Source organism: Canis lupus, chromosome 5 (genome assembly GCF_048164855.1).
Source record: "Canis lupus baileyi chromosome 5, mCanLup2.hap1, whole genome shotgun sequence".
Classification (NCBI taxonomy): Eukaryota; Metazoa; Chordata; class Mammalia; order Carnivora; family Canidae; genus Canis; species Canis lupus.
Window position 1 is genome coordinate 68,761,904 of NC_132842.1, and position 13,838 is coordinate 68,775,741.

Here is a 13,838-nt window from a genome sequence, read left to right on the forward strand (position 1 = left end):
CTTCATAAAGCCTAGAGTAAGCCCTTCTCCACTGTCCATCGATCACACTGCACACATTCCTTACACCTCACTTTTCTCCACACTAGCCAATGTTGTCTCAATCACTCAGGTGGAACTTAGCATATAGTAGTGAATAATAGTTTTGTCTTCAAATTTGTACTTCCTGCCCAATTGCTGGAGCTTCTTAGTCCAGAGTTAATGGGCAGGGTGAAAATCATTCACTAACCTCTATAATTATAAGTACATTTGTGTGTTAGTCACATTTTTTTCTGGGGCAAGAGGCTTTAGGTTTTACCATTTCTGATATGCTCACAAAAGTGAAAACCTTCAAATGAGGATTCATGTCTTCTACTTCTTTTCTATTCCCAGTACTTAGCAAGAATACCCTGCATCTGGTAGATGCTGAATAGATGTTCAGATTTTGGGGGAACCAGAAACTTGTTGATTACAAAACATTCTAGAAGTGACTGACAAGGAGTGGAGGGTGGGACAGGGCAGCTTTATTCAGTGAAAGTGAGAAAGTGTGGGTTTAGGCAGCTCAAATGTTGCTTCTCCTTTTATGTTTTCCTTAATTTCCTAAGCAGTCTGTCCTTCCTTCTTCTGCTTTCCATGAGTGAGTGAGAGAGCCAAAGAGAGAGTGTACACTTGAGAGACAGTAGTAGCTATCAAAATCTTGAGTTAGAACAGGGAGTACCAGCCAGAGAGAGGGAGGGAGAGGGAGAGGGCACATGCACTGTCTAGAGCACACACTTGAATAGAGGTGAAAGGATATGCTGGATCAGGCCTGGGGGAGAGACATCCTCAGGCAGGGAAGACCCCAAGAAAGAAGAGAGAGCTAGAGCACAGGAGGCAAGGAAGGCAGACACAGAGTGAGCCAGCTCTGGAGCGAGGGACCTCAGAGGCAGGGCAAGCAAGCAGGTTTAGGGCACAGTGTGGGGAGAGAGCAGAAGTCAGGAATGGAGAGAGAGCTCATTACAGTAAACTGGAACAACCACTCAGGATCAATGGGACCTGGGTAAGAGAGAGAGGAGGGAGTGGGGGAGATGCATGCTCATGTTCCAGAGAGTCAAAGAAAGGGAAAAAGCCCAGAGCCATAGCAGAATCAAGGTGAGTGTAATCTTCCCCATGCAGGAGGATGGGGCCAGTGCAAGGAAGAACCCATATGACAGAGGATAAGGACCGGGGCAGTTAAGAACAGGAAAACTGGAAAACCAGGGAGTGGGGGAAAATTTAATGAGAAAAAATGAAGTGGAGTTGCGGGGCAGAAGCCAAAATGCAAGAATGAAGAGAGAAGGGAAAGGCAGGCTTAGCAGCAGAAGGAAGGAGACAGGCAGGAAAGAGAGTTCAGGAGACCCATTGTGTCTGTGTCCCCATGCTGCTGAGTCTCCCTCCCCAGCACGAGGAACAGTTGCTGTCCTTGCCTGCCCAGTTCTTCTATGCAGGAGTGCCATGCTCTCTTTAGGACTGCGTCCTGTTTCATTTCTACGCTGTGCACGAGATCTGCCATAGCTGCTAAAAAAGGAAAATAAACCAGAGCTGAGGCTTGATCATGCAGGATGTGTAGATCACGCTATCCTTAATTTGCTGTGGCCGATGCCGTTTTCCCATTTTATGTTTTATGTTTATAAGTGCTTCCACTGAAATTTCCTAGGGCAGAATGAAAGTGAGACCTGAAACCCAATCCTGATCAACATCTTGGGAAAGGGAGGTGAGGCACTTAACTAAAAGAAGACTTCTGATGGGACGCCTGGGTGGCTCAGCGGTTGAGCATCTGCCTTTGGCTCAGGGCGTGATCCTGGAGTCCCGGGATCAAGTCCCACATCGGGCTCCCAGCATAGAGCCTGCTTCTTCCTCTGGCTGTGTCTCTGCCTCTCTCTGTGTCTTTCATGAATAAATGAATAAAATCTTAAAAAAAAAAAAAGATTTCTGTATTCTATGGGATATTCTGTGTCCAAACATAACTCTGATTTGTCAGTGATGATCCTTGACACTTCAGTTGAGCCTCATCTCTAGAGCTAGTTGGTCGGTTTCTGCAAGATTGGAATTCTACCTTGTGTTCCTTTCTGTCCAGCCCAACTGTCCCTCCCTAGAACATAAGACAAGGTAGGTTTCAACGGAGCAGAGCACAGGAAATATTTGTGGACTCTGCGGTTTCGTTGATCCTACGTTATCATCGTCAGAATCTTTCACAAGTGATGGCTGTACTGAGACCCAGCACTGTGTACAGCTCTGGACAAAGGGAACTCCTGGACAAGAGCTTTGCCCTGTGGCAGTAAACGCAGACATACAAACATTAGGGGGAAATCACTGCTCCAGGACCTAGGACCTGAGCGCCATTTGCAGGTTGCTCTCCTGCCCTGGAAGCCACAGGCCTCCGAACTGGGAGTGGCCTGCATTTCCTTACCTCACTCGTTCCTATCCTTTAGCCTTTACCCCTACTTTGTTCAGTTCACTGTGAAACCCACCCTGTCAGAAGAAGGCAGCCTGAGGAATGTTGACAGCCTCCAACCTGAGCAGCGTTGGGAAGAAGACAACAGGACATTGATGACTATTTTAGTTTTTTCTCCTAACTAATACTTATTGTTTTTTTTTCTACTAACCAATGCTTTATTTTTCTACTAACCAATGCTTTATTCCTTTTTAAAAAGATTTTATTTATTTATTCACGAAAGAGGCAGAGAGAGAGAAAGAGAAGCAGAGACACAGGCAGAGGGAGAAGCAGGCTCCATGCAGGGAGCCTGATGTGGGACTCGATCCCGGGTCTCCAGGATCACACCCTGGGCCAAAGGCAGATGCTAAACCCAGGGATCCCACCCCCCCCCATCCCATGCTTTATTTCTTAAACCAGCATAATCTTCAAGCAAAGAATTCACTGTTTATGATGAGATGGCAAGTGTCATTTCTAGCTATAGGAAAGAATAGGTAGAAGGAAGAGCTCATATGTAGAAATGAGAATTTTAGGAAGAGCATAAAAGAAGAAAGAGGGGAACTTAACCTTGGACCGGGTCTGCGTCTCCTACCACTCATCCTTCACTCCCAGCCTCTTCGCTCCCCAACACGTGTCTCAAGGGGACATGTCATTTCCAGTTGTGAATCCAGATCATAGGATGGTCCCTGAGTGAATTCCTGGCATCCTTTAGTGACAAGGATAGAAGGTTCCAGGAGGCTGGAAGAGGATTGATCTATTGGAACCAGACTTGGAACAGTTTTAATAACCACAACAACAGCCAGTGCGCTCAGTATTTGCCTGACACTCTCCCAAGCACTTTGTATTGTTATTTGACTTTATTCTCCCGCCAATTCATGTATTCTTACATCTGACAGATTGAGACAGAAGGTTGGACAAGTGCGACTTGCCAAGGCTTCCCAGCGTAAGCAGCAGAGCCTGGATGAAAACCCAAGTCTTTCCGATCCCAAAACCTGCAGTTCAACCACACTGCTTGATATAGTGCCCTGCTCAGGCTCAGCATTAGATCAGAGGGCACTCACTAAATACTCGTCAAGAAAACAGAGACTCCAGACACACTGGCAGCTCTTCTAGCCTTGAAAAACACAAACACTTCAGCTCATTTATTGCCTCATTTGTCTCTTTCCCTAATTCTGTTCTCTCCAGACTTGTAATCCCATTTCTTTCATTAATCGACTATATACATGCAGATGAATAATAAGTTCTCTGATGCTCAGTTTTTCCATCCCAAAAGTGAAGAGGTAGACATGGGGTAAGAGATGACCCCTAAGATCATTGCCAGGAAGGCCACTGTAGGAAATCTGCCTCCTTTGCTGGTTTTAGCTGGTTTAGCAGAAGGAAGAATGGCAGGTCATAGATATTTTTTTTAGGTTTTTTAAATTTATTCATTTGAAAGAGAGTGAGTATGAGCCAGGGCGTGGGTAGGGAAGGGCAGAGGCAGAGGGAGAGGATAACCAGGCTCAATCCAAGGGCTCAATCCCAGGATTCCAATATTATGACCTGAGTTGAAGGCAGATGCTTAACCAACTGAGCCACCCAGGCGCTCCCAGGTCATAGACTTTAAAATCAGGCATCTAGGGGATCCCTGGGTGGCTCAGTGGTTTAGCACCTGCCTTTGGCCCAGGGCGTGATTCTGGAGTTCCAGGATGGAATCCCACATCAGGCTCCCTGCATGGAGCCTGCTTCTCCTTCTGCCTGCCTGTGTCTCTGCCTCTCTGTCTGTCTCTCATGAATAAATAAATAAAATCTTTTAAAAAAATCAGGCATCTAAAAAATAAAATAAAATAAAATAAAATAAAATAAAATAAAATAAAATAAAATAAAATAAAATCAGGCATCTGATTTCAGATCTCACCTAGTGAACCACACCTGGCCTTGTCCTTCTGGTGGCAGGTATATTCCAGGCCTCAGTTCAGGAGTGGTCTCACCCCAGGCTGATGGAAAGCTGATGTGTATGTGTGTGTTCTCTAGGAAGCATCTTGTGACATTTCACTTCTGCCTCTTTGCTCCCAGCATCCGCCTGCTCTTCTGCTGTTGGAGCGCCCTGACTGTGCCATCCCGCAGGCCATGGAGAATGAGCTGCCAGTCCCCCATACATCCAGCAGTGCCAGTGTTGCCAGCAGTGCCAGCAGTGGCTGCAACAGTGGCAGCAGTGGTGGGAGTGGCCGCCCCACTGGGCCCCAGATTTCTGTGTACAGTGGCATTCCTGACCGGCAGACCGTGCAGGTAAGAGTCCAGCTGATCTAGAGATTGTATTCCTGGATCATCTTGGGGCTAGCCAGGAGGACGTGTTGGCATGGGCTGGTGGAGCAACCAGGGTATGGAACCTAGATTGGGCATAGGGAGGGGGTGTTCCTGGTTATATATCTAGGCACAGTTAGGAGAAATGATGCTAGACGGGTCCAATCAAGGGGGTTCAGGGAGAGTGGTAACACTTCACAACCTGGAAAATTATCTCACCTGGTGACTCAGATCCCAGAGTCCTGTTTGGGAGGATAGGCATGTGAAAGTGTAAAGTGGGTAGGGAGCTGGAACAAGTAAAAATAACAAGCAGAAAAAAATGATTGGGAACTTCTCAGCCATGACCTAGACCTATTCGAAGGACCATTGCCCTGTCGTAAAACAAAGTTTCTTAGAGACCAAAAAGGAACCCCAAAGCAAGCTGCCTAAAGCAGCGGTCTGCTAAGTGTCATCCATGAGGCTTCTGAGTGATGATGACACCTGGTTCCAAACAGTCATGCCCATGTCTCACCATCTGCTTTGTGCCCCACACTGTACGAAATCACCACAGATGTATCTTCTCCTGTAGCTGAAAATGGCTATTATAGGTACAGTTCCATAACTGAGAAGGCTGAGTCTCAGTAAAAGTAGTACCTTGTCTAGGTCATTCAGATAAAGACCAAAAAAAGCTGAACCTCATTCTACCTGCAGCCCTGTGTTCTTAATCACCACAGTATCTGTTTGAGGCCCCCAGATAAGACACAGAAAGAGGGGATGCCTGATTGGCTTAGAGGTTAAGTGTCTGCCTTTGGCTCAGGGCATGATCCTGGAGTCCCTGGATTGAGTCCTGCATCAGGCTCTCTGCATGGAGCCTGCTTCTCCCTCTGCCTATGTCTCTGCCTCTCTCTCTCTCTCTGTGTTTCTCATGAATAAATAAATAAAATCTTAAAAAAAAAAAAAAAAAAGCCACAAAGTGTATGCAGCTGAGAAGAGTTCACTCCGAAGAACTTTGCTAATCCAGCATGGATGTACCAGACAAATGACCTTGCCCTGCTTTGGCCCCTGGCCCAGATTAGGGAGTGGAGGAGGGGTCACAGCAGACAGCGGGAGAGTATGAAGACACCATCAGATACACTAGAGTCTTCCCTCCTTGGGTTACATCTGCCTCCCCCATGGGATAAAAACCATGTTTCCTACACCCATTCCTGCCACCCCCCACACACCTAGCCTTTTCCTAGCCCCTTGGCATGTGAGTGTTTGAACACAGCTTCTAGCAGCTCACATTAGGATATGCCATCCTTCCACCCCTCATCACAACTCTAGATACAAGGGATTTGGGGTTTTCTGCAATCTGCAATGGTAGATGGAATCGCCCATGGCTGTGTTATGTACCCAAGCAGGTACAGGGTTCTTGCCATTTCCACTCATTGACACCAGCCCTCTAGTGAGGAAGAGCCACAGTATCTCTGCTACTACTGTCTAGATTGTGGGGAGGTACTTTCAGGAGTCTAAGGAAAATAGAGAGGCCTAGGTAAAGGGAATAAGAAGAAAGAATTCTGGGAGAGAACAAGGAATAAACAGAACTGTGCTTGTATAAACCAGGACCCTCTGAGGAGAGAGAACACTGAAGGGGAGTGGGATCTGAAGGCTTGGGATAGGGTAGGGGAATCAGGAGACCCCAGAGCCCATGAAGAATCTGTGATGTTAGCCTGTTTTCACAGAACTCCAGATCTGAGCCCACATATGGTTTTGTTCCAGAGCCAGCAGCCCTAGAAGTCATGCTTAGCTAGAGAGAGCCAGACTGGATGCTTGCTTGTTGGGGGCAGGACCCAGGGTTGGGAGCAGTCCCATGGTCAGGGATTTAGCAGAGCTAAGGGGTAGCAAGCAGGTCAAAGGCTGGTCAGGGCCCGCATAGAGCATCAGGGGGCAAGAGATGGCAGATAGGTGACCAGGTAAGGAGAAGGGAGGAGAAATGTCTGTGGGGCTTAGGAGAAGAAGACAGAAGATCTCAGGGTTGGGTGAAAGGCATTCACTTTCTTTGTTCCTAGGGGCGAAGGGAGGCTTTGGGACACTGTGAGTGAAGAGTGGTGGGCAGCGGTGGGGGGAACCAAAGGCAACCTTTGTCGCTTCCTAGAGACAGTGGCTTAGCCAGTCCCATCAGGAGAGAGAAGTAGCAGCAAGGCCAGGTGATGGTGATGATAGCCAGAAAGAGGGAACGCTGGAGAAGGGAAAGGAAAGATTACAAGAGAAATGCATCATCCTTGTGCCACTGGCCTGCTTTCCAAGGCCAATGAGACCATCTTCTAAGGGACCCATAGCACTTCTCAGCAGCCAGGAGCAGACCCTGGCAAGCAGCCCCAGTGGGAGGGTGTTGCCCCAGGCTGTTTCCACTTGGCTGGCACTGTTAATGCTGGACTAGGCCCCCCTTTGCACCGGCCTCTCTCTCCCACCCCTTTCCTTCTCTCTGCCTCTTTGGGCTTCAGTTCCCCTGCTGTCACCGTCTAGTGGTCCAGTCACCCAAGTCTGAGGACAGGGAATGGCTGGGAGGTGGAGTGGCAAACAAGCCTGGCATGGGACAGTTCACCGGAGGCTTACAGGACTGCTAACCTCTCTGAGTCTCCCCAGTGCCCAGAGCAGACCAGAGCAGCACTGCTGCTCTGACTTTCTCCAAGCTGGCAGCTGACACAGAAGCAGATGCAGTTGGGGAGGAGCCGAGGCACACAGGAGCCAAAGATGTGCAGGACAGATGAGGGCAGAGAAGTATCAAGTTTGAAAGCCTGTTGTCTTCTCGCCTCCCTAGGGAGTGGCCATCTGTTCCAGTGGTGGTCACAGACCTAGTATCCTCTGAGCAGCTAGGGGGAGCTGGGGTTGACAAGGCATTGTTGCAGAAGGGACAACCCCCTCCTCTGCAAGCAAGGTGACAGTGCAGCCTCCCCCTGCCACCTGGCCTAGGTGATCCAGCAGGCCCTGCACAGGCAGCCCAGCACAGCAGCCCAGTACCTGCAGCAGATGTATGCTGCACAGCAGCAGCACCTCATGCTGCAGACGGCAGCTCTCCAGCAGCAGCATCTCAGCAGTGCCCAGCTCCAGAGCCTGGCGGCCGTGCAACAGGTGAGAGAGGGCGCCCAAGGGCGTGGGGGGGAGGTATTGGTGGGAGGGTGCTGGGAGCAGTCATGGCATTGACAGAAGTAAGAGTAGGGAGGAGCAGACCCTGTGCATGGGCTCCCCAGGCCTTCTCTTACTATACCCTCACAGAACCCCGGTGAGCAGGTGCAGGCACAGTGGGCATGGTCCTTTACAGCCAAGGAAGGAGTCTGTGGGAGGTTGGGCACACAGCCCATGAGTGGATGGTGGAACTCTCTGCCCACCTGGCCCAGGAAGACAGCTGGAGGAGTCCCTCCTCCCCATAGCACCACACTATTAGGAGGGGCCGAGGAGCCGAGTGGGTGTCTACAAGACAAGGCCATTGCCCACCTAGCATCCTGTCTGTCCTTGGTGGCTGAGAAGAAATCATTCGTTCACTGGAAGTTTCGTGTACCTACTGTGCGCCACAGTCCATGTCAGACACTGAATCTACTGCAGACCTGTCTTCTTGGAGCTTCAAGTGGGGTGACAGCAAGTAAACAGACACCCAAAGAGACAAGGAAATAACATATCTAAATCTCTAAGTTGCCATAAGCACTCTGAAAGAGAAGAAGGGCTTGCTCTGACCAAGAGACAGGAGGACTGCCCTCGGTGGGCGACGAGGGACAGTCTGTCTGCTGGAGTACTCGGAAACCAACACGTGAAGAAGAATCCAGCCACGGGGAAGGGGGGCAGGCTGGCCATGCCAGACAGAATGCGCAAAAGTCTTTCACGGGGTCCATGAGCCCAGTATGATAGAGCAGGCTAAAGCAGGGCTGTCCAGACACTGGGAAAGATAGGTAATAATTATAGCTCATGATCTGAGTGCTTACATGTAAATGCTTTGCCTTATTTAATCCTTTCCTTGATGCTACAAAGTAGATTCTGTTATCATCCCCACTTCATCAAGTGGAAACTGAAACGCATACTTGAGGCCACACAGATGAGGCAGATGAGGGATGGACTCCTAACCACTGTCCTAGAGTGCTTCCTCTGAGAGCCTGGGGAATGGCTGGGGTTGACCTGGGACCCCTGTGATAAGAATTGTTCTTTTCTAGGCAAGCCTGGTGGCCAACAGACAGGGGAGCACTTCTAGCAGCAATGTGTCTGCCCAGGCCCCAGCCCCGTCATCCTCGGTGAGTAGGTTGGGGAACAGCAAACAGAGCCTACAGCTCTGGGACCAGCTCCTTCCTCCTTGCCCTAGATAGATGCTCGCGTGCTCCCAGACCCAGCTGGTGAATCCTCAGCCACAGACAACCATGGCTGGAATCTATTACTCTTGCCAGAAGGGAAAAAAAAAAAAAAAAAAAAAGCATATGTCTGTTTCTAACCCTGACTTTTGTAACTCCCTGTCATCTTTCTTGCCAATGTCCAGGCTCTCTGTTTATAGTTCAGTTCTCTGCCCCATTGGACCCTTCCTACAGCCCCACACGGAAGCCAGGGTGGTGCTGGGGGATGCTCCAAGGCCCAAGTACCAAGGAAGGTCCTAAAGAAGGCTGCATCCACAAAGGAACAGAAGATAGGGAAAGAAAGAAATGAAGGAGAGGGGCCCAGAGTTAATCAACAGAACCTCCTGTTTGTTACTGTGTGTGTCTCTCTCACCAGATCAATCTGGCAGCCTCCCCAGCAGCAGCCCAGCTCATCAACAGGGCACAGAGTGTCAACTCAGCAACAGCCTCGGGCATCGCCCAGCAGGCTGTGCTCTTGGGCAACACGTCTTCTCCAGCCCTGACTGCAAGCCAAGCACAGATGTATCTAAGGGCACAGATGGTGAGTACCCAGCCTGGGCCATGGCTCAGGTGGGCTGGGAGGATGGAGGCAGAGAAGCCTGGCCTGGGAGGTTAGAGAGGGTAGGAATTAGAGACGTGGGGGGGAGGGAAGGAGCACCAAGGAACAGACAGCAAGAGGTTAAGGGGTGGAATAAACAAGAGGGCACCTGACAGGCTGAATAGGAGCTTGGGTACAGGCTCAGTGACCCAAGGACAGGTGGGGTTTCTGGCTGAAATGGAGAAGATAGCCCATGATGTATCCTTTCCTTCCCTAATTGTCCTCTTCTTATCAGAAACCCCAACCCCCCAAAATTAATTAGGGTAGAAAATGCAGGGGCCCATGCCCAGATGGTCAGTATCCTTGGACGCTTAAGATAAGCAAGCACACAGACATCCTTGTACTCTACAGAAATGGGGTCATAACCCCCTGTGGCAGTCCTTACAGGGACTGGCCATCACTAGTTCAAGCGCCAAAGGTGGATTCCAGTCCAGGTGGTGAAGGTGGCATTCAGCTTCAAGATCTGCTGCTGCCTCCACTGCTCTCCCAACTGGGCCCCCATCCAAATCAGGGTCACTCTATCACCTGTTAATTCAGCATATTTGAATGTGCCAAATGTGCCCGGGATGGTATCATCCCCAGACCTGCATATCTAGGATCTCTCCTTTACACCTGTCCCTAAGGGATGCAAAGGTCCTTAGGAACCTTATGGGTTCCTAAGATTTAGAAGAATTTCCAGGGAAGACAGCGGCATACTCCTCAGGAGGCAGTTAACATCTAGCTCTCTGTTGGGCTCACTGAGTCTGATCTTGTGTCTCCCATCCTGAAGATTTCTCTCTCCGGCTCCTTGACACGCTATCCTGAAGACAATACAGTCCTACCCTCCTTTTGCTTCTGGGGCCAGAACTGGGCACCTGGAGCTTTTCTGGTCTTGTCCCATCACTTCCTTTCTTGACTCTGAGTTCATTGTTTGTGGTATTCCATTCCCAGGGAATAGCCTCTTGGACACACAGTATGGAGTAGACTTCCACTTCTCTAGGGACAGGACAAGCACAGTGTGACACTGCCCAAACTTGCCTTTGTCTTCAGTTGACTCATTCCCTTGTCCTACTCAGCTGCCCCAATTGGAGTCCTTAAGTAGGGCAAACATGCACAGAGGACTAGACATAGGTGCACCTCAAAGTCTGGGGGAAAGCAGCTCCTGAGTAATCAGCACGGCCACATGGGCACCAGCTAGGCTCGTGGGATTGGAGGTGTCATGCAGAGACTACCGTGTAGCCCACAGCCCATGGAAGGAGATGCAGACATGAATGCGGCTCTGGGCACCCTGGTTCCTCCACCACTGTTGTCTCTACACCCCATACCCAAATCCAAATTTGACTAAAAACTGAGGAAAAAAATACATCTAATTTGATCCCTTGTGCAGGGGAGCCCTGTTCTGGCCCAGACCTGGAGTCAGGAATGGGTTAGACCAGGAAAGAGGTCCTAGGGCATCTGTCTGAACCTAAGCAAGGTCTCTGCTCCCCGGGGTACTACGGAGAGAATGACTTCAGAGTATCCCAGGAACGTTGGCCCCTCTAGGATGAGCAACTCACAGAGGCTTCTGAAGTAAACACAACATGCATCCCCAGATTGGCTCTCCTCCGCCATCCCCCTCACCACCCAGCCTGGATCAGGATGCTACAAGCCTCTTGAGACTTTCAGGTGGTCCCCTTGGACTCTCCCTCTCTTGCCTCCCTCTTTCCCCATATCTGCTCCTTGGCTGAACTGTCCTGTCCTGTAGCTGAGCCCACATTGGGCAGGTAAAAGGCGCCTCGTTTCCTGTGATTCCAGGCCCAGCCAGGTAACCTGGTGCAGGTAGCTAGGAGCCTAGGCGGCACTGTTCCTTTGTCCCCTCAGCTCATCTTCACGCCCACGGCCACCGTCGCTACTGTGCAGCCTGAGCTCGGCACTGGCTCCCCCGCCCGGCCCCCCACCCCCGCCCAGGTGAGGATTCCATGCTGGTGGGAGGGCCGGGGGGTGGGCACCTCCGTAGAAGGGTACTGATACTGGGTATGGGCACAGGCCCTGAGGTACTTTGATTATTTGGAAAGGTTGGGATCTTCTAGGAAAGCCGGGGGGAGACAGGACATCCCGATGCTCCCAGACTTACTCCTTAATTAATATCCCGTTGAGAAGACCTCAGCCACTCATGACTCTGTTCCACTCCCTCAAACATACATAGATCAGGAGTCAGAGAGCAGCATGCTGAGGCAAATGCGGTTGCCAATAATGGATGGTCATGACTAGCTTTTTACTGTACACCCTTCCCAGTATAACTTCTGTGTTGCTTTTCAAGTGGAACATCCCACTCTGGTTACGCACGCTAGCCCCTCTAGTTCAGGAAAAATGCCACAGAAGAGGGAGCAAAGATAAGTCCTGGGTCCCCACCTTCTGCTGGCACACAGATACTGCTGTGGCTGTAAAGGTGCTATGGGCAGCGGGGAGCAAAACAGCCCCTCACACTCCCTCCTCACCCTGGCTACAGAACGGGACAGCACTTGGTAGCAAGAGAATCAGATTTGTTGGAAGTGAGTCTGGCACAGCCTCGGCGCATCCAGCAGAGGGCACCAGGGGCCAGGTTGAGTAAGCACACGGATCCTGGTGTAATAAACCTTATTCTGAGGACATGATGATCCTTTGCCTGGTGGCTGCGCTGGTCAATTAACTTTCACTTTTGCCCTGGCCTTTTTGAGTGTGAGATGCCCCATGCCCCACTGTAACTGGGAATTCTTTCCAAATGGAATGCATCCCATCCTGATAGTTTGGGGGAGGAGAGGAGGTAATGGGAGAGAGTGCCCACCCCAGCCTGGGCAGTCATCCCTTCTCAGAATTCAATTTCTTCTGCTGACGGATCCAATCACTAGCACTCTTTCTTGTCCCCTTTAGAAACTACTGCTCCTGGTTCCTCTTTCAACCCCTAACTCGTTTTCTCTCTTTCTCTCTGATTTTGCAACCCACTGTCCTATTTAAGCCATTCCTAGGTCCATCCCTGACTCCTTCCCCGTCTTAGCTGTGTGATGCCATTACTCCTACCCACATTCTTGGGACTCCCATAGACCCCTCTTTTCCAGGTACAGAACTTGACCCTCCGAACACAGCAGACACCAACTGCAGCAGCCTCGGGCCCTTCCCCCACTCAGCCTGTCCTGCCCAGCTTGGCCCTGAAACCCACGCCAAGTGGTAGCCAGCCTCTGCCTACCCCATCACAGGGCAGAAACACCGCTCAGGGTTCCCCCGCAGGTGCCAAGCCTGGCATAACTGACAGTGTGATGGAGCCACTCAAGAAAGGAGATGGTAACAGCAGTGTGCCGGGGAGCATGGAAGGCCGGGCTGGGCTCAGCCGGATGGTACCTGCTGTGGCCACCCACCCCCTCGTTGCTCCAGGTAAGGGCTCCAGGAACAAGGATCGTATCCCAGAAAACTCAGGACTAGGGGGAGGAGGAAGCTTTCAAACTTTCCTTTTTCCCACAGACATACTAAGATACTAGCCCTGCATCTCTTTTCCCTCTTCCAATCTTGAGAAGTTCATCAGCTCCTGGTTCTGCATCATGCCTCCATGTAGCTTTAGAGGAGGAAGCCACAACATTTGGAATAAACTAGTCCTTTGTGATGGGCACAGTGGTGAATCATAGCTCTTAGCCATGAGAGAGTGGTGGTTGGCAGTTGGACTACTTTGAAATACTTGAAGGGTCAGTTACAGGGATGGGGACAAGCCAGGTGCAAACAAGAACCACACAGGGAGTTGAAGTGGGAAGTTGATTTTATCATCATTCAACAGACATCTGTTGACTAATATATGACAGTTATGTTGCCAGTTTTAGATGCACAGAGATGAATGAGACTTAGGCTCTGCTCTCTGGGAAGGGTACCGGCTGGGAAGACAAGTACTATGAGGTGCAGTGTGATCAGTGCTCTCATATATGTGAGCTCTGAGCATGGCAGGAGCTATCCAGCTCTGGGGAAGGGAGCCAAAAGGCTTGCCAATGAGGGTATCACTTCAGGAAAAAATTTAGCAGATTAAAAAATATATAATAATCAGATTACTTATGAAAAAGATTCTGTGATGGGGCTGAGTCAGCATTCCCAGAAGCTGGATCTCTTTCCCTGTCTGCTAGCATGTCCCAGTATTGCCTTTTCTAAGCAGTCTTTTCTCAGAAAAGCCTTAGAAGCCAGCTTATCAGTCTAGGGAATAAGACCATGCTGTTAGACCATAGAAGTA

General features: G+C 50.1%; 1 protein-coding gene across 6 annotated transcripts in view; it reads left to right on the top strand.

Moving 5' to 3' along the window:
• Positions 1–13,838, top strand: part of PHC2 (polyhomeotic homolog 2) — a 123,251-nt gene that overhangs the window by 64,212 nt on the left and 45,201 nt on the right. For 3 of the 6 annotated variants that reach the window (XM_072827287.1, XM_072827288.1, XM_072827286.1), the window contains exons 2-7: positions 4,481–4,693; positions 7,640–7,798; positions 8,869–8,946; positions 9,416–9,580; positions 11,411–11,563; positions 12,691–13,003. In XM_072827287.1, coding sequence (XP_072683388.1) covers positions 4,535–4,693; positions 7,640–7,798; positions 8,869–8,946; positions 9,416–9,580; positions 11,411–11,563; positions 12,691–13,003 — 1,027 coding nt within the window. In that variant the 5' untranslated portion in view covers positions 4,481–4,534. The remainder of the gene's footprint in view (positions 1–4,480; positions 4,694–7,639; positions 7,799–8,868; positions 8,947–9,415; positions 9,581–11,410; positions 11,564–12,690; positions 13,004–13,838) is intronic. The other 3 variants (XM_072827290.1, XM_072827289.1, XM_072827292.1) reach the window with 2 other exon arrangements.